The sequence below is a fragment of the Melitaea cinxia genome, chromosome 13 (genome assembly GCF_905220565.1).
Source record: "Melitaea cinxia chromosome 13, ilMelCinx1.1, whole genome shotgun sequence".
Taxonomy (NCBI): domain Eukaryota; kingdom Metazoa; phylum Arthropoda; class Insecta; order Lepidoptera; family Nymphalidae; genus Melitaea; species Melitaea cinxia.
In genome coordinates, this window is record NC_059406.1 from 9,965,888 (window position 1) to 9,988,698 (window position 22,811).

Below are 22,811 nucleotides of genomic sequence, written 5' to 3' on the forward strand. Positions count from 1 at the left end.
TCTTTTTCAGTGCTCTTTCATTTGTTACAACATTAGGATATATTTACAGGCATTCTGTTTTCAATCCCCACTTTTAGCCCCATTAACTTTAAACGACTCAACCGATTTTTTTTTTTAATATTTTTATTTTTTTTTATTATTAATTTTGTAAAGTGCATAATTATGATGCTGTTTAATTTGGTACTTGGGTAAATTTACTGACATTCGGATTTCCATCCTCATTTTCTCCCCACCACATATATTTGCAGATATTGGGTATTTTCCCCACTTTTACCACCAGAGTTTTTTCAGGCTCGACCGATTTTCATTGAACACATTATTTTGTAATGTGCACGTGATGCGCTTTTATTTGAGACCACACTAGATTATATTTGCAGACATTTTGAGATTCAACCCCTGAAGGGGTAAAATGGTGAGTCAAAATTTCTATGGCGAAACAATATTAAATAGACATTTCGATTCGAAACTTCGTAGTATTACTTCCAAAAAAATAAAAGCAAATACGTCTTTCATAATGTTCCAATAATCAAACCCTTAGGGGGGGTAAATAAACCTAATAATCGACATGGGTATCGTTATTTATGTTTTTTGGGACGTTGATTGCGAAAATGGCAGTTATTTCTAAGTCTAAGACGGTGGACATGACATAAAATAAATTAAATTGTTTCCCAATACAAAGTCTGAACTCTCGTTTCACCACTATAGGGTGACTATTCAATTCGAACCTTCGTAGGTGTACTCCAATAAAAAAATAAGTAATTATAAGTTTTCAAACTTCAAATACATCATTATAGCATTTATTTGAACTGGTCTACCGTCTCACACACTTATGTCAAAGTGGGAGTGCCAGTAATGCTACTGAGAAATCTCAATCCACCTAAGTTGTGCAATAGGACCAGATTGCGTGTGAAAGCCTTACATAAAAACGTAGTAGAGGCCACTATATTTAATGGCTGCGCTCGAGGTGAATCGGTGTATATACCTACAGCGGATACCACTTATACCGACGGAGTAGATTTCGAGTTTAAAAGATTGCAATTCCCTCTTAAGGTCTGTTTCGCATTGACGATCAATAAGGCTCAGGATCAGTCAACAAGGATAAGTGAAAACAGCAGGAATTGATCTTAGGGGGGATTGCTTCTCGCACGGCCAGTTTTACGTGGCCTGCTCAAGAGTGAGCTCATCTAACAACTTGGTCGTGTTAGCATCTGAAGGCAGAACCTCTAATGTAGTATACAAAGAAGTACTTTTAGCATAGACTGAAAAAATAAATAGTCTTAACCCTTAGGTATTTCCTTAGGTAGGTTTCCTGCGCGAGCGAAGCCGCGGGCAAAAACTAGTAAAATTATATAAGTGCAAATGTCAGATTTCTTTATACCCCCTTACCCTTTGTTATTATTTCATCTCTCTAAGCAAAGCCCCTTCTTATTTCTGAACGTATTTTACAGGTGACACCTTAGAATAATATTAGTTCATTAAAATTAAAATTTATAATTTTGATAGTTATGTAATCTATGCTATAAATAAAATATTATAACCAAAACAATAAGGCATACATTTAAAAAAAAAACAGGTAAACCATTACAATAAACAAAAATAGGTAATTTCTTTTATGCTTAGTACTAATAAATACTTTTAAAACTTTTTTCATGAGAGTTATTTTTTATTTTATTTTAGTAAGTTGTAATAATAAAAAAGATATGCACGAGTTATTTTACACAAAGAAAACACATTACAATTAATAAAAAGAAGAATAAAACTTTCACAACAAAAATATGTATTAGTCGATATAGTTAATATTTAAAATATCAAATTTTTCGTCAAAAATTTTAATTGTACTACAAGATTAACTTTATATGGAAACTATTAATTAATAATTTAGTAATTAATTACTTATGATATTTAAGCAGTATCAAAATTCACGCTAAACACCAGTGATATGAAAAAAAATATTATTGTATTATGAACAAATGTCTTAAAATTTATTAGGGCTTAAACTGAGTTCAGAACATCAAGTGTGATTGTGCATAGAAACTTTGGAAATAATAGCATGAATATATAACACCAAAATATACCCCTTTATTCATTATGTGCTTGTCTATATTCAGTAAAAGGCCATTACTATTAAATATAAAGCCCATTGTGTCCCTGTTACTTAATGCTTTACGATTTTTAATTATCAACAAAACTTAAAATTTACATTTGTGCAAAAATTTCATAAACGCCTAACTACTCAGCTGTAAACGCCAATATTTACAATAACATGGCACCATAAGAGATTTTGTATTGTACTATTTGCTAATTTTTAATCGTTGTTCAACATTTGACTCGCGTTCAATTGCTATTAGCACCTGTTGGTCATAAAATTATTACAAATACTAACATTTATAAAGATGTTGCAATTTAGAATAAAATGACAGCAATTTTACGCTACATATGTAGAATATTATTTAATTTGAAATTCGAATGTCATTGATGCCGTCAGTCTAATTTTTAATTATATGATGGCAACAAAATCCTTAAATAAAATTTTGTATCTATGGTACAGCTATGATTCACTGGCCCACTTCTCGTGTAACGTTTTGAGGTGATCATGCGCCCGTTTTGTGATATTTAATGTAGGGACTATTTCAAGCAAACCGTTTTCACCTATTAAACTGAGGCCTGCAAGTCCTAGATATGTATGCATAGGGTCGGTACAAGTGTCCGGCCATTTTGAAAATCCACCAACCACATAATCTTGAGTTTCATACACGTAATTTCTATTATTCGAATAATTTGATAAGTGTAACGCGTCTAGAATTTTTAGTGATGCACCGACCCAGAAACTGTAACATGTGTCCACGGGTTTGTTGGGTCTGCCTTGAAAACCGTCTATCTGTCTGAAAAGTAGCCAACGCTTTAAACGTTCTATTTGATATTCGGTTAATTTGTCCAACTGATTTGTTAGACTTAGTGTTGCCAAAGCACAGAAAGTGGTACCGCCGTGTGACTCAAGTTCAGGACATTGAGCAATTCCATAGTCGTAACCCTGAAAACAAAACAAATTATGAAATACTCAAAAAAGAACTTCTAAAAAATAAAGTTAAATGTTTTTCTTTCTTTATTTTATTTTTTTATTATAATGAAATCAATTTAGTACTACGATTTAAAAATAATTGTGTTTGCTCGCAAACGAAAAAAAACCGACTTCAATTACATCGACAAGTAATACAACGTAGATCGACGAAAAAATAGTCAAGCAACTACGCGTTATCAAAGATTACTCAAAAAGTAGTTATCAGATCTCGATAAAATTTATATGTGACCACATGATAAACATCAGCTTTCGATTAAATTAAAAATTATCAAAATCGGTATACCCAGTAAAAAGTTATTACGGATTTTCGAGAGTTTCCCTCGATTTCTCTGGGATCCCATCATCAGATCCTGGTTTCCTTATCACGGTACCAAATTAGGGATATCCCCTTTCCAACAAAAAAATAATTATCAAAATCGGTACATCCAGTAGAAAGTTATGCGGTATAATACAAAGTAGGTCGACGAAAAAAGCGTCAAGTAAAAACGCATTATTAGATATAACTCGAAAAGTAGTTGTTAGATCTCAAATAAATTTAAATGGGACCAATTGGCACACACAACCTTTCGATTAAAACAAAATTTGTCGAAATCGGTCTACCCAGTCAAAAGTTCTGATGTAACATACATAAAAAAAAAAAAAAAAAAAAAAAATACAGTCGAATTGAGAACCTCCTCCTTTTTTGGAAGTCGGTTAAAAATGGATTTAACCAGTGGCGTAGCGTGCTTTTGAAGGGCCCTGTATCAAATTTAATTAGGGGGCCCAAAAGAAGGGTGCTTGCGTTAAATTAAAATAAATATTTATTGACTATAAGTTATCACTTCCTCCTAGAAATTGAGCTAGTCAAACAATTCAAATTAAATATGCACTTTTCTTGCCTTATTTTCGGCAAATTGATTTATTAAATCATCTAATAGTTGAAGACGATTTCGACGTTTTTGTAAAATTTCTGTGTCTATAGACAATTATAGTAACAAGTGTGATAGCCGTTCCTGTCTCATTGAAGTCCTTAGGTAATTTTTTATTCGTTTTAATTTCAAAAAAACTTCTTTCAGCTGTTGTAGTTGTAAGTGGAAGGGACAAGAATAGATAGCATACTGTTTTGTGCCGGAAAACTGGATGCAAGGCTATTGAATTTAATCAGCAGTAGATGGTATTTCCTTGTAACCAATTATTATAAGATAGGGATGCATTAATATGCTGCTGTAAGTTTTCATGGCCAAATAAACATTGCGTAAAATTGCTTCTAACGGAAACACCATTAACGCATGCAGAAGTGTACGAGATTACAAGATTGTATTGTATATAATTGTGTTTGCTCGCAAACGAAAAAAAAAACCGACTTCAATTACATCGACGAGTAATACAACGTAGATTGACGAAAAAATAGTCAAGTAACTACGCGTTATCAAAGATTACTCAAAAAGTAGTTATCAGATCTCGATAAAATTTATATGTGACCACATGATAAATATCAGCTTTCGATTAAATTAAAAATTATCAAAATCGGTACACCCAGTAAAAAGTTATTGCGGATGTTCGAGAGTTTCCCTCGATTTCTCTGGGATCCCATTATTACATCCTGGTTTCCTTATCATGGTACTAAGCTAGGGATATCCCCTTTCCAACAAAAAAAAACCTCCCGTTCCTCCGTTTAGGCTTATTTGAACATCTTATTGACAATATAATAATAATAATACTCTTTATTGTACACCATTAAGAGAAACAACAAAATAATAACATAAAATGAAAGATATACAAAGGCGATGTTATCGCTGAAAGAGCTATCTCTTCCAGGTGATAATCTTTGGGTATAAGAGACGAAACAGAAACTGCAGTTAGGAAGTAAGGTGTGCGACTTAGAATATTTTAATAAAGTACATATAGATAATATAGAGAAATATAAAGAGAGAAAAAAATTATGACAGACGTGTGTCAAATTTTTAAATTTTATTTTAATAAAATTATACACAATTTAGTTAAAATTCCACTAAATTACAGTGTTTTTGCAAAAGAAAAAAATATAAAATATAATACAATAATAATATATGTCCACGCTACGTGAAATAATACGTGTGCAATACAGCTCATAGTATTTCAATAATAAAAATAGTTAAAACATCGGTAAACTGCCACAATGGGCACTAAATGTAATGGTTGTATCGCAGGGATATTATGATATATCGTATATAGTGTTCACCAGCGAAATGTAAAAGACTGTTTCATATGAAGTATCTGGCATTGACAAAGGAAACGTTTGAAGGCTTCTCTCAAGAATGCAAAGATAACTGGATATGCCCTGAGTGTATGCGAAATGTTTCGAAACGAAGTAATACGGAAACACCGGTTCTTGGGGCTGTTATGAACAAAACATCAACGCCAAGTAGCTGCAATATTACCATCGAGCGCGCGCAGTCAAAAATTAATACATATAGTCGAAAATGAACGGAATGTTTTGGATGAAATTAGAGAGTTTCAGTCAGAGATGAGGACCAAGATGAACAAACAAATCCGGGAGTATAAACAACTTCAAGATAGATTTATTTGTAATGAAACAGAATTAAAACATTTAAGGAAAATTTTGAAGGTAGTAAAGAAAATACTAAGAAAGTGGAAATATTAGAAACTATGTTAAAAGTACTGATCGGAAAAAATAAAAGAAGAAAATCATATTTTGGAATGTGACAACAAAGAAAAAAGTGATAAAGTCGTAAAATCAATAGTAGAAAAGCCGCAGTCTTCCGCAAATTTAGTAAAACAAACACAAAATTTGCCAATCTCATTAGCAGATAAAAATTATGGGGCCACGAAACCGCTAAAACAGTTACTATATAAAAAGAAACGACTATGATGGACAATACTGCGATTACTACTAACGAAGCGAAAACGGAAATTAATTAGGTACAGAATGATAAGCAAGAGTGGACCACAGTCAATAGGAAAAAAATAGACACCCTAATAAGGCAGTGAAAAGAGGAGGTAGCTTAGGAAGTAAAATTGAAGGTACAGAGCGCAAGAAGTTTTTACATGTGTGGCGGTTAGAATAAGATACTACTAAAGAATGTTTATAGAAGCATGTTAAAAAAGTATGTGGTCAGGAGACAGTAGCTAAGATAGATAAAATAAAGCATAAAACTGAACGAGATTATGCCTCATTTATAATTGGAGTAACGGAAAGTAAATATGATCGACTTTGCCAACCCGAAAACTGGGCCTTAAATATAGAATATTGTGAGTGGATATGGTTTCGCAGCAAATAAAATAAAATTTAATTTTATTGAAATTTTTTACCAAAATGTGAGAGGCCTGCGGTCAAAATTGAACATGTTTTACGAAGGGGTGTCTATTTCAGAAGCCAATTTGTTCGCGATAACGGAAACTGGTTGCAATGATTCGATTCACGACTCTGAATTGATGCTCTGGACTCGTCGTTCCCGTCACCCAATGAGGTACTCCCGATATATGATTGCGATGTTAAGCCGTTCAGACAAGCACAATGGAATTTTAAAAAGGCAAATTTATTCGTGTTGTATTCGTCAATAGCAGCTACAGATTGGTCTAAGTTACGAAATTTGGACTTAAATAAAAGTTTATTATTTTTCTATTATACACTTAATGCTATTTTAGATGACTGCGTTCCTAAGAAAAAGCTGAGACACGGTAGTCCGAAGTACATTTACCCGAGTGGTACACAGCAGAAATAATAAGTGAAATAAAGCGGAAAGCATTTCTACATAAGCGTTTTAAACTACGGAATCACCTAGCGATTATAGTAAGTACTCGGAATGCAGGGCTCGACTTAAAAAAGTATAGCACATGAACAATGTATAGACAGAGTTCAAGATAACCTGTCAAGAGAACCGAAAGCATTCTGGAACTATATTAAATCTAATAGAGGTGATAGGCATCGACGAACAATTTTAAATAACGGGGTTTTGATGGAAGATGAGTGCGCTAGAGAATTTGCAAGGTTCTTTCAATCAGTATATAAAATAGAACAACCGCTTCTAAACGTAGACGCCAGTGTGGCGGGCGCGACGACAGGCTACGAGGGGGCACGGATACACCCGGACTGTTTGCATGTGGATGACGTGAGGAAATCAACCTAACTCAACTAAGACTGACGGGGCTCAAACCTAAGACTTCAGTGGGACCTGACGGTATCCCTCCTTTTCTTTTTCGTGATTGTCGGGAAGTTTTAGCTCAACCGCTTCTACACATATATAATCTATGCTTAAAGTCAGCAGTGTTCCCATAGATGTGCAAAATCACGAGGGTTATACCGGTACCGAAGGGGAGGATGTCGTCCAGTGTTGAGGACTATAGACCCGTAGCAGTCATTTCAACACCAGCAAAAGTTGGAGTCAGCAGTCCACAAAACATTGTCCGCGCTCAGTTAACAGATGCACAGAATGGCTTTCGTCCGGCACGAAGCACAACAAGCAACCTACTAAATATATGTCAGACGTTATGAGAGCTGTGGATTCAGGGGTTCAAATTGACGCTGCATACTTTGATTTTAAAAAAGCCTTTCATGATGTGTTGCTCAGAAAGTTCGCAAATTTCGGTTTTACTGCACACCTTTTACAGTTTTTTGCGAGCTATATGAGAGAAAAGCAGCAGTTTGTTGAGTATGCTGGTTACGTATCAGAACCATATTACACTAGAACAACTTTTAAACTTTCGCGTTGCATTATTATATTTTAATGTTCACACGGGGATTAACGCGAACAAAATTTTTTAAGGTAAAATATATTACCTTGAGGCCTGACGTTTCGGCCAGGTTACACCAGCCGTGGTCGCAGGCAGACTGATCCAGCGATGTACATATTACACTAGGTCGGATGTAAGTCAAGGCAGTAATCTTGGACCTTTCGAATTCATTTTGATGGTAAACGATCTACCAGAGGAAGTGAAAGAAGCAAAATGTCTGTTGTTCGCGGATGACCTTAAGCTGTATTTGGAAGTCAGAAATCAAGAGGATTGTAAAAAATTGCAGGGAGATATAGAGTAGTAACTTGGAGTTATGGCAATGGCTTACAGTTTAATACCTCTAAGTGTGCAACGATAACATTCTCGCGAACACACTATCCCATAATTAACGATTTCAAGGTTATAGAAGTTCCAATGATCAGAGTAAATGAACATAGAAATTTGGGGGTTCAACTCACTTCAAGGCTATCTTTTAAGAAACATATCGAAAAAATATGCAAGAAGGCGTATCGTAATTTGAGTTTCATCTTGCGCAAAGTACACGGCTTTAAAAACGTAGGGGCAATTATAGCATATTATAATACATTAATGAGGAGCCACCTAGAATGCAACACAGGCGTATGGGCACCGCATGAGATCAAGTACAAGCTCATGCTGGAACGGATACAAAATAAATTTACTAGATATTTGTACCTTAAGCAGTATGGAGTGTACCCGGTCTACCCGTTAAAGTATCCCACATTATTCATCCTGACAATTTTCATCCTGGGTATGGTGGGATATAACGAACTCAGGGTTAAAATACAATTGGCCCTAGCTGTTTATATGTTGAACCTTATTAGAGGCAAGTTAAATAACCCAGAGTTGCTCGAAAGGATATCCTTCAATGTGCGGGACCGTGTACGTGGAGAGGAGGCGGCGGCGGTAATGGTAGTATATTTATGGAAATAAATAAATAAAATATAATAATCAACATACATAATACTTACATATATAAAATACATACATATATAAAATACATACATATATAAAATACATACATATATACATAGATATATCATACAAAGACGATATAGGCGATCATGCCGTTTTTAGTGACAAATAGTGTAGTTTAAGATATTTTTTGAAGGAGAAGAGAGATTGAGCTTCAAAAGGGAGAGAGTTCAAAAGATGGACAGCTTTAACGGAGAAGGAATTAGAATAAAATAGGAAAAAGTATGAGTTGAAGTTTATTTAATTGCTCCTCTTTACTCTCTTACTCCAATATATTACATTTAGTCTATATCTAAACTAATATTATAAAGAGTAAAGATTTGATTTTTTTGTTTGCTTTTTTAAGAACAAACTCCAAAACGACTAGACCGATTTTAAAAATTATTGCACCAAGAGAATGCTACTAGAATGCTGCTTGTGTCATCACAAGAAACACAAGAAAGTTTGGAACGTCAGGTTGAAGACGACGCGTTGGCGCAACGGTCACAGCACTGGTTTGTGGCTGTTGCACTGACGGTTGCGGGTTCGATCCCAGCTCATGGAAAACGTTTTTATTGGCCATACAGATGTTTACCGTGATCTGGGCGTTTGTGCTTGCGTATTGTGTGTGTTTCCGGACACCTCATACAGGAGATAATCCTACTGGGGGCCGTTGAGTGTGAGCGTTTATTTATTTATTATTATAAACTAAGTATATTTTAACGCGACTCGCTCAAAATCATATAATCATCGCGAGTAAAACCGCAGGCGAAAAGCTAATATAAAATATAGAATCAATTTAATCGAAAGAATCGATATAAAGATACTTACTATAGAGTTGATAATATAATCTGTAGCTCGCTTTACATTAAAACCAGACCAGTCGTTAAGTATGTAGCTTATACAAGCAGCACAATAAACAAAACGCATATCTGATTCACATCCGGACAGAGTCGCGGCGAAATTACCTTCCTCTGTTTGAAGAGCCTTTACTCCTGAAAAAATATACAATATACAGAATTAAAATTTCCACAGAAATACTTTTAATTTTAATTGTGAAGAATTAAGTAAAAAACATTGTTTGATTAAAGAAAATTCGTGATAACGTTTTGGACACTGCTGTTTTACTCACATTTAAGGTATGATAAGCAAATAAATCATACAATAAATTACACGATCTAATAACAACATCATGCTAAAAAATACGTATCGCATTTGATTACAACTTTAAAAACCTTTTCAAAAATCAGCCTGTAGAAGGTCGATCTTGGACGGATATAAGACAATTGTGGTGAGGATATATTTATTGAGGACAGATATGAGCTTTTGCAAGTGACTTAATTTAAACGTGCCGATCGCAGCGACGATTACTGGACGACTACAATAACGATTTACAATATACCTTACACTATTATTTATAATATTACCAACATACAGATTTACATTTATATAAAAACATTACAGATTATTTATACACGTTTCACAGATAATATTGCGTCGCTTACACAGTCATAATATAACAGAAATAAAAATAGTTCTTTGTTTTTTCTATATCAATTAATTCAAACATAATACAAATTTAGATTACAAACCTCTAATTAAAAATCGTACCTTCAATTAAAGCTTTTCGATTAACCCTCGAAAGGTCATCGCCTAACGCCAGCAGGATACAAAGACCCACGGGTCTTTGTATCCTGCTGGATAATATTGCGTCGCTTACACAGTCATAATATAACAGAAATAAAAATAGTTCTTTGTTTTTTCTATATCAATTAATTCAAACATAGAATACAAATTTAGATTAAAAATCGTACCTTCAATTAAAGCTTTTCGATTAACCCTCGAAAGGTCATCGCCTAACGCCAGCAAGATACAAAGACCCGTGTACGTCATAGCAAGGTGACCACAACGATAGTGACTATTACCAGAATCGAAGTCTATATTTATAGTTGACGATCCCTGGAATCCGCAGGCTGACATATCTCCATCTTTAAAAAAAGGAAACCATGAGTTTGAATGGCAATCATGAGAACAAGAAGTAGGTAGGTACTTACTGAAATATATTGTTATATAAAATAATTTTTAACAAAAAAAAACCGACTTCAAAAAGGAAACTAAAAAGTGAAAAATAAATTTACCTAGTACAAAGTAATTCGTATTTTGATTTAGTTAATCAGAAATGATTGAATAAATATTTTATAATTTTGAAGTCGGTGCCAAGTAAAACAATAACTACTCTAGTATCTAGGTACTCATAAGTTGTATTCAGTTTTCTTTCATAATTTGTTTCATTGACTATTAGGTTGAATACTGTTATTATTCTGTTATTGTTTTGTCATATCTAATAATATTTTTTGTACTTGTTTGTTGTGTGTGTGTTGTTTGTATTTGTTATTGTAGCCAGGTTGTTGTAGTATTTACTTGGCACCAACTTCAAAATTATAAAATATTTATTCAATCATTTCTGATTAACTAAATCAAAATACGAATTACTTTGTACTAGGTAAATTTATTTTTCACTTTTTAGTTTCCTTTTTGAAGTCGGTTTTTTTTTTGTTAAAAATTATTTTATTTTACAATTTTTAGTGATGGGTAGACCTAACAAGGATGCTTTTTCTCTTATGTCAGGGGTTCGGAAACATACACAATACACAAGCACAAACACCCAGATCATGACAAACATCTATGTGGCCAATACAAAAGTCTGTCGTGCGCGGGGATTGAACCCACTAACGCCAGCGTAACAGCCGGTGCTGTGACCGCTGCGCTAACGCGTCGACATACTATGAGTAAAGTTCGCTATCAGGTGTACGTAATAACAACCGGGACTGACAGCCTAGCGTGTTCTCCGAGGCTAGGTTGGGAGAACCACAAGAATTAACAACTAGACCGAAAATAAATATTTGTATAAACATAAATATCAACTCCGAGCTGGAATAGAACCCGCGACCGTCGGTGTTTAGGCGCCGCCGACACGGCACATGCACCATTATATCAAAGCGGTCGTCAAACAGCAAAAGGTAACTGCTGTAAATTGTTGAGAAATTCCCTCGAGTGTTTATGGGCTCCATCATCAAACCAGGTCCTGCAACACAGATGATCACACTGCTGTGTGATCATCTGGTAATTGCTATAAATCGTTGAAAAATTCCCTCGACTATCTTTCGTCTCCATCATCAGACTTTAATGGCACTTGTAACTCATATAGGTGCAAAGTTCTCATCAATAGAAACGAATTAAGTTCAAACAGCAGGTAATTGCTATAAGTCGTTGAAGAATACCCTCGACTATCTTTCGTCTCCATCATCAGACTGAAATGGCAGTTATAACTCATATATATGCAAAGTTCTCATCAATAGAAACGAATTAAGTTCAAACACCAGGTAATTGCTATAAATCGTTAAAGAGTTCCCTCGACTATCTTTTGTCTCCATCATCAGACTGTAATGACACTTATAACTCATACAGGTGCAAAGTTCTCATCAATAAAAACGAATTAAGTTCAAAAAGAAGGTAATTGCTATAAATTGTTGAAGAGTTCCCTCGACTATCTTTCTTCTCCATCATCAGATCGACTCCAGACCTTTATTAAATAGTAGTGCTTTATAGTACTTAATGAAAACATGATTAAATTTACTAGTCACCCTTACGATTTTTGAAAGTTCTCCTCGATTTCTCTGGGATCCTATCATCAGATCCTGGTTTCCTTATCATGGTACCAAACTATGAATATCTCCTTCCCAACAAAAAAAGAATTATCAAAATCGGTTCATAAACGAAGAAGTTATCTCCGAACATACATAAAAAAAAAATATATATATACGGTCGAATTGAGTAACCTCCTTCTTTTTTTGAAGTCGGTTAATAAAAAACGAAATAAAAACGAATAATTGCTTTTGCTTGCAAACAAAAAAACCGACTTTAATAACATCGACAAGTAATACGCCGTAAGTAGTCGATAAAAACACTCCAATTAAATACAAATTATTAGAGATTATTTAAAAAGTACTCGTCAGATCTCGATCAAATTTAAATGCGACCACGTGATAAGCAACAGCTTATGATTAAAAAAAGAATTATCAATATCGATTCTCCCAGTGAAAATTTACGAGGTAACCATAACACATAAAAAGTCGAATTAAGAAACTCCTCCATTTTTAGAAGTCGGTTAAAACTAAATAACTACAAAAAAGGAACCACAAAACTCAACTAAAATATTAAGTAAAGTAAATATGTACTGTACATTTTTTTAATAATTTATTTTCAAATATGTTCTCGAATAATTTATTTTAACACAGCAGGATAAACTTGAGTTAACGGCCTTGGATACAAAGATTGAATATTGTATAAATTAAACTTAGTCATTATATAATCTAGGCATCCTTTTTCCTTATTCCTTAACCTCTTTGAAACAGGTATTTTACTTGTATACTAAAAATATAATTAATTCAATCATTCATTTCAATTAAAGATATATATATATATATATATATATATATATATATATATATATATATATATATATATATATATATATATATATCTTTTATCTTTAGTAAAATTATTTATTCATGCTTCGTTTTAATTAGCAATAAAACTAAAATAAACTGTACCCTTTTATACAATTATATTTCTATAATTAATGTTACATTGGTATAAATGAAAATATTAAATAACTGTTTTGTTTTAATTTTTCTTTTTACTAATAGTAATAAAATAATAATAATGTTTTAAAAAAAAACTTATGCCATACAACGTCAACCGATGTACCATGACCCGAATGTACCTTGGATAGACACAGTGTTATTGAACAGAAAAGACGTTGTCACTGCTTTACGGTTGCAGTCTGGACATATTCCATTCAATAAATTTGGCCATTTGATGGGTATAACTCCACACCCTAATTGTTCAGTTAGTGGAGTAGTAGAGGATGCCTATCATATATAAATGGAATGTGTTAAGAACGAAACCAGAAGACGCCAATTTTTTCCTAATAAACTGTTTTATACTAATGTTGGGGAATGCAATAGTATTTTGACAAAACCGGAATCTATTTCGCAAAGAAATTGTATAATTTAGTCGATGAAGTTCAATCAATAGTGTCTTAAGGTGTTATCATGTAATAAAATTGTATTAACATAAATGCATAATAACAGAGCGACATAGTCGCAATGGCGGCAAAGCTCTTGAATAAAGAAATAAGAAAAAAAACTTACAGTTGTTTTTCTAATGTCGTCGTTTATAAAAAAAATGAAATGATTATCTTTATACATTAGAATATCATCAGTTTTTTTTTTTTTTTTTTTTACAAACACTATAAATTCTGCTAATTAGGTTTTATAACTAGGATATTTAAACGATTATGATTTTAATGTATTCTCAATACAAAAAAAAATGCAAGAACACCAGTAATTATCTGAAAAATACTAAACTCAAAGTCTACTTTAATTTAAATAACATACAAAATAATTTAATTTTAATTGTAATTTTTTTTGATGACACAATATTGTTTACAGATTTTTATTATATGTATTTGATAATTTTAATTTTATGATCATTATATGAGCCTTATACATATAACCTTCGCACGTAATTAATTCATACAAAGATAGTCGGTAGCTTTAAAATATTTAAAGATATCTTAAAGTGGTTCAACTGCTGGCTTTGAAATACACAGGCCGAAGACGGGCAGCAGCGTCTTCGGTGCGACAAGGCCAGGACTGCGGTCACCAACCCGCCTGCCCAGCGTGGTGACTATGGGCAAAACACATGAGTTTACGTTATTTTTGGCGTAAACTTGTGGAGGCCTATGTCCAGCAGTGGACTGTATAGGCTGTAATGATGATAATGATGATCTTAAAGTGGATCATAATTAAGCTTTTTTATAGTCTGCATTCAAAAAGGTTAAATTTAATTTTATTTTATCATGTTTGTACTTATACTATAAATATTATAGTGATTATTTTACTGACGTGTTACATTTTAACGACTTTCTAAACATTCAATTAAAACATAAATCTTTTAAACAAATAAGTGTTAACTTTTTTTATTTCTGTTTTCTTAAAGTTTATTTTCATTATTTAATTAGTATTTTAAACAAGTTACAGAATACATTATGTTTTTAAAAAACTCAAATTACAATTTAAAGTTAATTTTATATAAATTTACACTAACCACAATATAGGTAGGTACCTACACATTCATATTAAATTGTTTCTAATCGTAAGAAATAAATTCAACTACTACTCATTAAGTGTTGATAACAATACATTATGCTTAATGTCTCCAAGCTGATAACTATTTTCAATAATTATAATTGTTAAAAATACCTATGTTGAGCAATTAAGTAACCATATATTTATATTTTATATTTATGTATATTAGGCTTATATATCAAACTAGCTTTTACTAGTGACTTTATACCTTAGGTAGGACACAATAGGTTAAAGAGTAAGGTTAGGTATGCTGTAATAACAAGGAAGGATATTTTTCTCCTCAATTTAACGCGGGCAAAACCATGGGGCACACCTAATTCTAAATAAAAGTTGACTCGTGGAGTTCTCTGTTTCATGTTTAGTTATGTTACAAGCATTATAATTAGATAACAATGTCTAGTATTAATTATCATTACATTTAAATGATATGGGTCTTTGCAGTTAAGTAATGTGATCAACATAAATATTTTAATTATAAACAACATATTGTCGTAATTAGATGCGATATTTTATTATTATTACGTTGATACAATATTTTAAAATCGATATAATATATACCGCAATAATATATCATAGCGACATATTGTATCAATATTTCGATATATCGTATCGTATCCCCAGCCGAGAGTAGAGTCGGCGACGCGATTGTCATGCTTCTTTAGTTACAGGCGTCTATAGGCTATGATAAACATTTATGCAATCAAAATGTAGACCGTATGGTTGTTTGCCCACTTGATCATATATATATAAAGAAAACTCTGTTGATGTCTACCGATAAGGACAAATAGATGGGTAAATTTTTAATGTTCAAATCATTAAAGTACATGAATAAAACACTCTCCATTGCTATTTTGTTTTAACTAAATATGTATATCTCATAGGTACATTGACTTACGACCAATAATAACTACTAGTGGTCGCCCAGAGGTCGAAATTCGACAATAACTAAAATTTTTAAGAATCTTTAAAAATTTTCAATTTGACTACAGACTTTGACAATCAACAAATGAATATAATCTATTAATATTAGTAATATTATAAATCTGAAGAGTTTGTTTGTTTGTTTGAACGCGTTAATCTCAGAAACTACTGGTCCGATTTGAAAAATTCTTTTATTGATAGATAGCCTATTTATCACGCTAAGACCAAAAGGAGCGGAGCACCAATGAAGTATTGTGCGCGCATCTGTTCCACGCGGACGAAGTCGTGCGCAGAAGCTAGTACAATATACGTGTGTTTATGTCAAATACATGGTAGTGTATGTAATGTTTTTTTTTTATTGATTTTATATATTTTATGCATAATTTTAAAAAAATATTAGCAATCTGCACTCCTTCTCCATATAAACTATAAGTGTATGGAATTTCATACTCCTCCGTTCGCGCAATTTTCGTAAAAAGGGGTACAAAGTTTTTGTTTCACGTATTTATATATAGATACCCCGCACAATCTTTTATTTTCTTTTTGACTCTCTCACGCCTTTAAATTACAGTTTTTTTTTCGGAATAATGTACGATAAAATTCTACTCTTTTTCTCATACTTTATTGACCGGTACTAATTAGTTGTGAAGTGCCCTGTTCATAACAAACAACCATACACTATCAAACAGTTCTTGAAATACAATAAATCGATCATACGATAAAAATAATTTTACGTCATGTAATTATTGTTTTCATAAATTTAATGAAAAAATGAAATTAAAATAGTATCTATGACTCCAAGATTGATTATTTGCTAGGAATAAAGTCTAAATCTTGGAATTTAATTTCAAACCAATAGAAAATAACAATATCTCTATTCATTTATTTATTTATTTTTTTGATGGCTGCCTTAAAATGTAACCATGCACGCGTTAGTGAAATTTAACTTTAAAACGCGTTGTTAATAAAGTCTAAATCAACTTTATATCAAGAGTTATGAGCAAATATACTTGGAAAATCACACACCTACCTACTCATTTATTTAACAAACTAGGTACGTACTTGGGTAAAATGAAACAAGTAAGATTATTAAATAAACTAACAAAACACCTAATAAACGAATAAATAATTAATATTGCTAAACTTTTTTTTTAATTATATTATGGGCTTACTCTTGACCCCAGTCTCGCTCTAGAACAGAGACGAGGTCGAAGATGGAGCGAGCTCGCCCTGAAGAAGCCTGTTCACTCGCGCTTTAAACATGTTTGGGTTGTATGAACTCGGAAATATAGACGCCGGCAGGAAATACCACTCCTTGGCCGTGCGCATTAAAAAGATGATTCGAAGCGCTTTGCACGTATGAAAGGTATATCAATCAGGTAGGGATGAAAGCCTGCAGTACATCTGTAAGTCCGATGGAAGAAAGAAGATGGGGGTATGAGCTCGTGCAGCTTCAGGGCACACTACAAAGTACAATCTGTATATACTAAAAATATTTCATTTAATCGATTGAAAATTCTACTTAAATAAATACGATTATTATTTCAAATCGCATAGGTAACGTGTGAGGGAGTCACTAATTTCAAATTTTTTTGAACTGTCAAATGAAAATAAACGAATGGACGGAGAATATGTTCCATAATATAATCACTATTATTGTTTAAAAAATGATTGTTTTATAACTAGATAGTATTATAAATACTTGTACTTTCTTATTATACATTTACTTACTTTCTTTATTAGGATGAACTTGCAATTGATAAAGCCATTCAATTATTCTTGATTGCAAATCTAGCGATATTGATGTTATTGATCCCAATACATCTAAGCCTGACACTGAGAAATATGCTATTGTGACCCTGTAACACACAAAAAAAAAATTCTATTACAATATTAAAAAACTATATACAAATAACTTCATCGCATCAGCCTATTGCAGACCGTTGCTGGACATAGGCCTTTCCAATTTCGCACCAATCTTTCCGGTTCTCCGCAGTCCTCATTCAGCCCTCACCAGCCTACTGCCACTTCAACTTGTTTATTCTACAGGTTACGTCGGTAACTTTTGTTTTCTTCGTACCTTTGTTCTATCGCGGATAGTCTTATTTCTGATTCTACCTTTGAGAGAGAGCCCAAGCTTAGCACATTGAGCGACCTTAAACCTGTGGTATAGTCCGTATATCAAAATAGGCAGAACGCATTGCTCGAAGAAGTGATGAGTCGGCGAAACCTGCCCAATTGAATCCTCCTGTCGACTTCCTTCTCGAAGTTGTTTCGACCTAGTTGAATTGTATCGACCGTTATCGGTCTCGGTATGACGTTTTTTGTTAAACATAACTTTCGTTATATCCAAGTTCATACCGAGACCGACTCGTCAGGAGGACTCTTTTTTTTAGTCCTCTCAGAATTCGGCTCCACTCCTCAAACGTCTTCGCAAAGGTGACGATACCGTCGGCGAAAAGAACGTAAGAAATGTATTCGCCGTTCAAGTTGATGCCTCATCCTCCCATTCCAAGGTCTTGGAGACATCCGCCAGCGCAATGGTAAGCAGTTTCAGTAATATTACATCCCCCTGTTTTACCCTGCGACGAAGGAAAATGAGTCTCGTTCGCCGGTGTTGGATATGAACGATAATCGTCGCCTTATTGTACATACATCTCATTATCTCGATATATCACTAGTCGATATGACATCTCTGCAGAGAATCCAGGACAGGCCAGGCCTTGACAAAGTCGCAAGCTTTCTCTACGCTTCACCTGTAATGTCCGACAGCTGGGAATAGGACTCATTCCCCATATAAGAAAAGGATCAGAGCTTAATCCACCACGCTGCTCCAATGCGGGTTAACGGAGAAAGCTTTCTCGTTATCCATAAATGTAATCATTTCGAAACCTAGCCTGCTCCGGTGGTGAAATTCGTGGAGTCTTGTGGCGAAACGATTCGTAACGACCCTCGAAAACAGCTTATAGACGTGGCTTAGAAGTGAGATCGGTTTATAATAAAAAAATTCACCACCTCTCTTGAAGAACAGCACCATTACACTCCTGGACCACGCCTCCCGCGTTTTTTCTCAGTGGATGATGGCGTTAAAGAGTCTCGCCAAAGCTTTTAGGACAGGACGCCTGCAGCCTTAAGGAGCTCAGTCGTAACTCCCAGAGCTCTTCCGATTTTAAGCTGTTCGAGCGTCGCACTAAGCTCAGCTATTTCGATTTACGTCGAACACAGACAGACATCACATCGACAGAAGGCTAATGTACTACTATGTATGGCTTTTGCGATATCTTCATACATGGCCCCGACTTCCCCATCACAGTTTGACGAGGTTAGCGCATATACCTGTATCACTTTAAGGGACCTATGAAGGTACCTGTCAATGACACTTATTAGAATTTCTACCCGGGTCGAGACACTGCTGACTTTCACAAATTTGCTAGTGAGAGACTTGTGAACCAGGAAACCAACACTACCTTAGAAAAGCCCATCACCTTCGTAGATGTAGAATATGTGCCCAGAGTCCAAAATCATCGTTTTCGCCGTCTCATCAGATTTTTTTTTCTCTTTGGACATCAGACAACCTAAGTATTCTCCAGTTAATACAACTTATTTCCAACCATAGAGTGATTTCATTATACATTGCCAAGAGTACTGTTGGGTGGCAGCCTCCCGTAACCCGGTAATTCCTAGCACCCTCTGCCCACTGTTACCGCAACTGTTGCCGTAGCTGGGAATATTGGGACTGCCAGGAACTAAGTGCCTAAGTACCTGTTTTGTACTTATTTAACCTGCCATCCACCAGCTTTCACTTTTCCAAGTTTGTAGTGGAACTTGGTTATCTCTTAATTGCCTCTTATGGGCAATAATTACCTATGGGAAGAAGATAGTGGCTAGAATGTATTCTGCCGTAGTCATAAAGCAAATATACATAACATATCTACACAAAATAAAATGATCCATTTAGATATCCTACAAATAATAAGAAGCTTTTTAATTACTTCCAATAATTAACAGTCAAAATATATTTTTAACAACAGAAATAATAGATCAAAATATATTTTTCAGTAACAGGAATACATTTTATAAATATAAATAGTGTCTTAGACTTTTATATTTTATATCTAATTCTAATATTTTAACAATATAGTTTTTCTATTCTTTAGTATAAAATTATCAATAGATTTAACTATACATACTGTAATTTTAGAACGATTGCAATTAAACAGAGAAATAGTCTTACTTTGTTATTCTTTTAAGGTTAAACTTTAATTTCCTTACCTTAAGGAATTCCAAACCTTAAGCAATGTATGAGTATTTAAGGTAAATTCACCTTTAAAAAATATTACTGTTACCTGGTTGTATCATGAGATGACAGAGATGATGGTAAAACATTCAGGAATCTCGTAAAGTATTTAACGTGCTGTCGGTGAGCCAAAGTTTTGTTTTCCTCGTTATTCATGATTAAATATATTTTTCTAAACACTTCTATTTTCGTACAAAACTGTACAAGATCAATTAACAATTTATCACTGATGATTGTTTATTGAAAAAAATTAACCTAGACTTTTAATATTACTATATTTTTTTTTGATACCATTCACATAAAACACTATATTCAAAGCGACTTCAATATTACGAATTTCAGGTGAATGTACATTTCCTAATTTTTGTTACTGACTGAATAATATACAAGTATGATAAGGATGTCATGTGGATGTCATAAGTCATGATAAAGTTGTCGTCACTGTCAATTTGCTGTCAATAAATGGTCAATCATGTGGTCAATAGTAACGAACTGTCAAATTTAACAAACCATGGCTATATCTCCATAGACAATTTTAAAATATTAATTATCTTTCTCTACGTGACATTGGCGGAATCAACCGTGCCCAAGCAAGTTATATCCAACTTATAAGTTCCTTAACGGTGCCCCACTGGCAGAACTGAGAGTCATAAAAGTAATCAATTAGTAAATATTATTATTGTATCATGGTATTGAAATAATAGTAAAGTGTATCTATAATAATAAAAATGGTAAAATGGTAACAATGTGTGTGTGTGTGTGTGTATGTATATATGTGTGTGTATGTATGTGTATCTAAACACTATCTATTTAGGTATGTATGTCTATCTATAGAGTTGTTTTACATTATTTTTTTATAAAATTAAACAGTACACCTACACCGTCAATATATCATCTCCTTTGCAATAAAGTTGCCTGGAAAAGATTACTTTTAAGCAAAGAGACCACCTTTTGTACATTTTTTTTCTACTAATTATTGTTAATGTTGCTAGTTTATTTTATGTATTATTTGGTGTACAATAAAGTATAAAATAAATAATTATAGGCCTATTTCACTGTTTATGGATAAAGTTTGTCCTACACATAAATTAAGAATATAATTTTACTACAGAAGGTAAAAAGGCCACTAGGACCTATTTCATCTCGATAATTAAAATACTAAATTTAAATTTACGGTTACTAAAATATCATTATTAATTTACAGTTGTTACAAGACCTATGTAGAAGACCCTAGTTAGAGGCAACTTGTGAAACAGCTCCTAAATTCAGTAACATAATTTCAGTATGTAATGCTGTCAATGGAGAATTAGCAGCATTATCCGTTATATTGCAATTCCAATCTTTTTCTAAAAATACATCAATTCTTTTAGTTTTTTCATTACTGTGTGATATATGGCGAATGTTTCAACAGTTTAGTCATTTTAGCTTTTTCTTTAATGAATTCTAATTTTAAGGCCGTCTCCCTGACATAAGATGGAGCCAGTTTGTCAATCTACCCAGTATACAAAACCCAGGTGTATTCCACAAAAGTGCGTATTTTTACCTAGTGAAGCAGTATCAAACCATTATCATTTACAAGACACAATATTAAGTTATTCACACTATGTAGTTTATTATACACGAACTGGCTACTGTAATAGCATTTTATAATTTCAACTAGCTGTACCCCGCGATTTCAACCGCATTAGTTTGAGGAAAAACCGTATTAAAATATTATATATATTGTATAGCTATTAGTCTTCCTCGGTGAATGGACTACATAAAGCAAAAATATTTTTTCGATACAAACATGTAGTTTCGGAGGTTAACGCGTTCAAGAAAACAAACTCTTCAGCTTTATAATATTAACATAGATATGTTGTATACTTAGTTGGTGTTCCATAAATAAATAAAGTCAGTGAAAACCAAAATCAGAACGAGAAATTTCATTTTATGCTCGAGTTAAATGATGCTTGCTCTCTTCAATACCAAAACAAATGTTAGTTCTTTTTTTATAAATCAGCCAAATATTTAAAATAAACGCGTAATATTATTATAATTTACGCAAAAAAAAAGCTCTTTCTCACATAGCATTGCAGTAATATAAGGTTGACAATATTATTCATCGTATAGCAAAATAGACAATACAAATCTCCCCCATGTCTAATTAAAAGTTATAATAAATTTACTGGCCTTCCTTCCCCTGTCCATCAGTGTAGAATTTTACCTATTTACGAGATTCCATTCGATACTTTAGTTCTGCTTCCCTTTATTTCTTTCAATCTTGGTATAGATAAAGGCTCGTATTCAGCAAATCAGCAATGTAGCTACGCCATAAACATACATTACAAAGATTGCTATAATTTATTCACAGACTCTTCTAAACTTTCTGAACATGGATGTATAGGATCAGCTGTCTGGATTCGGAGAGTTAATGTAGTTCTGAACTGCAAAATGCCCCCTGCCTCCTCAGTTTTTACTGGGAAAGCTGTGGCTATCTTGGAGGCTCTTTCGTTTATTGAGTCACATCAATTAAACAACTCCGTTATATTCTCGGACTCCAGAAGCTGCCTGCAGAGTATTTTACATAATCTATTTAAGTCTAAATTTAAGTTTCCTTTTATCCTCAAAATTA

General features: G+C 33.3%; 1 protein-coding gene across 1 annotated transcript; it reads right to left on the bottom strand.

Moving 5' to 3' along the window:
- Window positions 1-1,958: 1,958 nt before the first annotated feature.
- On the bottom strand, window positions 1,959-20,603 carry LOC123659043 (geranylgeranyl transferase type-1 subunit beta). Its single transcript, XM_045594316.1, has 5 exons — window positions 20,247-20,603; window positions 17,632-17,759; window positions 10,579-10,752; window positions 9,596-9,759; window positions 1,959-3,031 (listed from the first exon to the last, which is right to left on the bottom strand). Exons 1-5 carry the CDS (start codon window positions 20,351-20,353, stop codon window positions 2,549-2,551), a joined length of 1,056 nt encoding a protein of 351 aa, XP_045450272.1. The 5' UTR covers window positions 20,354-20,603; the 3' UTR covers window positions 1,959-2,548.
- Between the last annotated feature and the right edge of the window lie 2,208 nt (window positions 20,604-22,811).

What these genes read in the sequence shown, in the direction of transcription:
- LOC123659043 (XM_045594316.1), bottom strand. Translation starts at nt 20,353, where the DNA reads ATGAATAACGAGGAAAACAAAACTTTGGCTCACCGACAGCACGTTAAA. An exon ending in AGTTCATCCTAATAAAGAAA is followed by an intron (nt 10,753 to 17,631) that starts GTAAGTAAATGT and finishes CTTTTTTTAAAG; the next exon opens with ATGGAGATATGTCAGCCTGC. An exon ending in ATTATATTATCAACTCTATA is followed by an intron (nt 3,032 to 9,595) that starts GTAAGTATCTTT and finishes TTTTGTTTTCAG; the next exon opens with GGTTACGACTATGGAATTGC.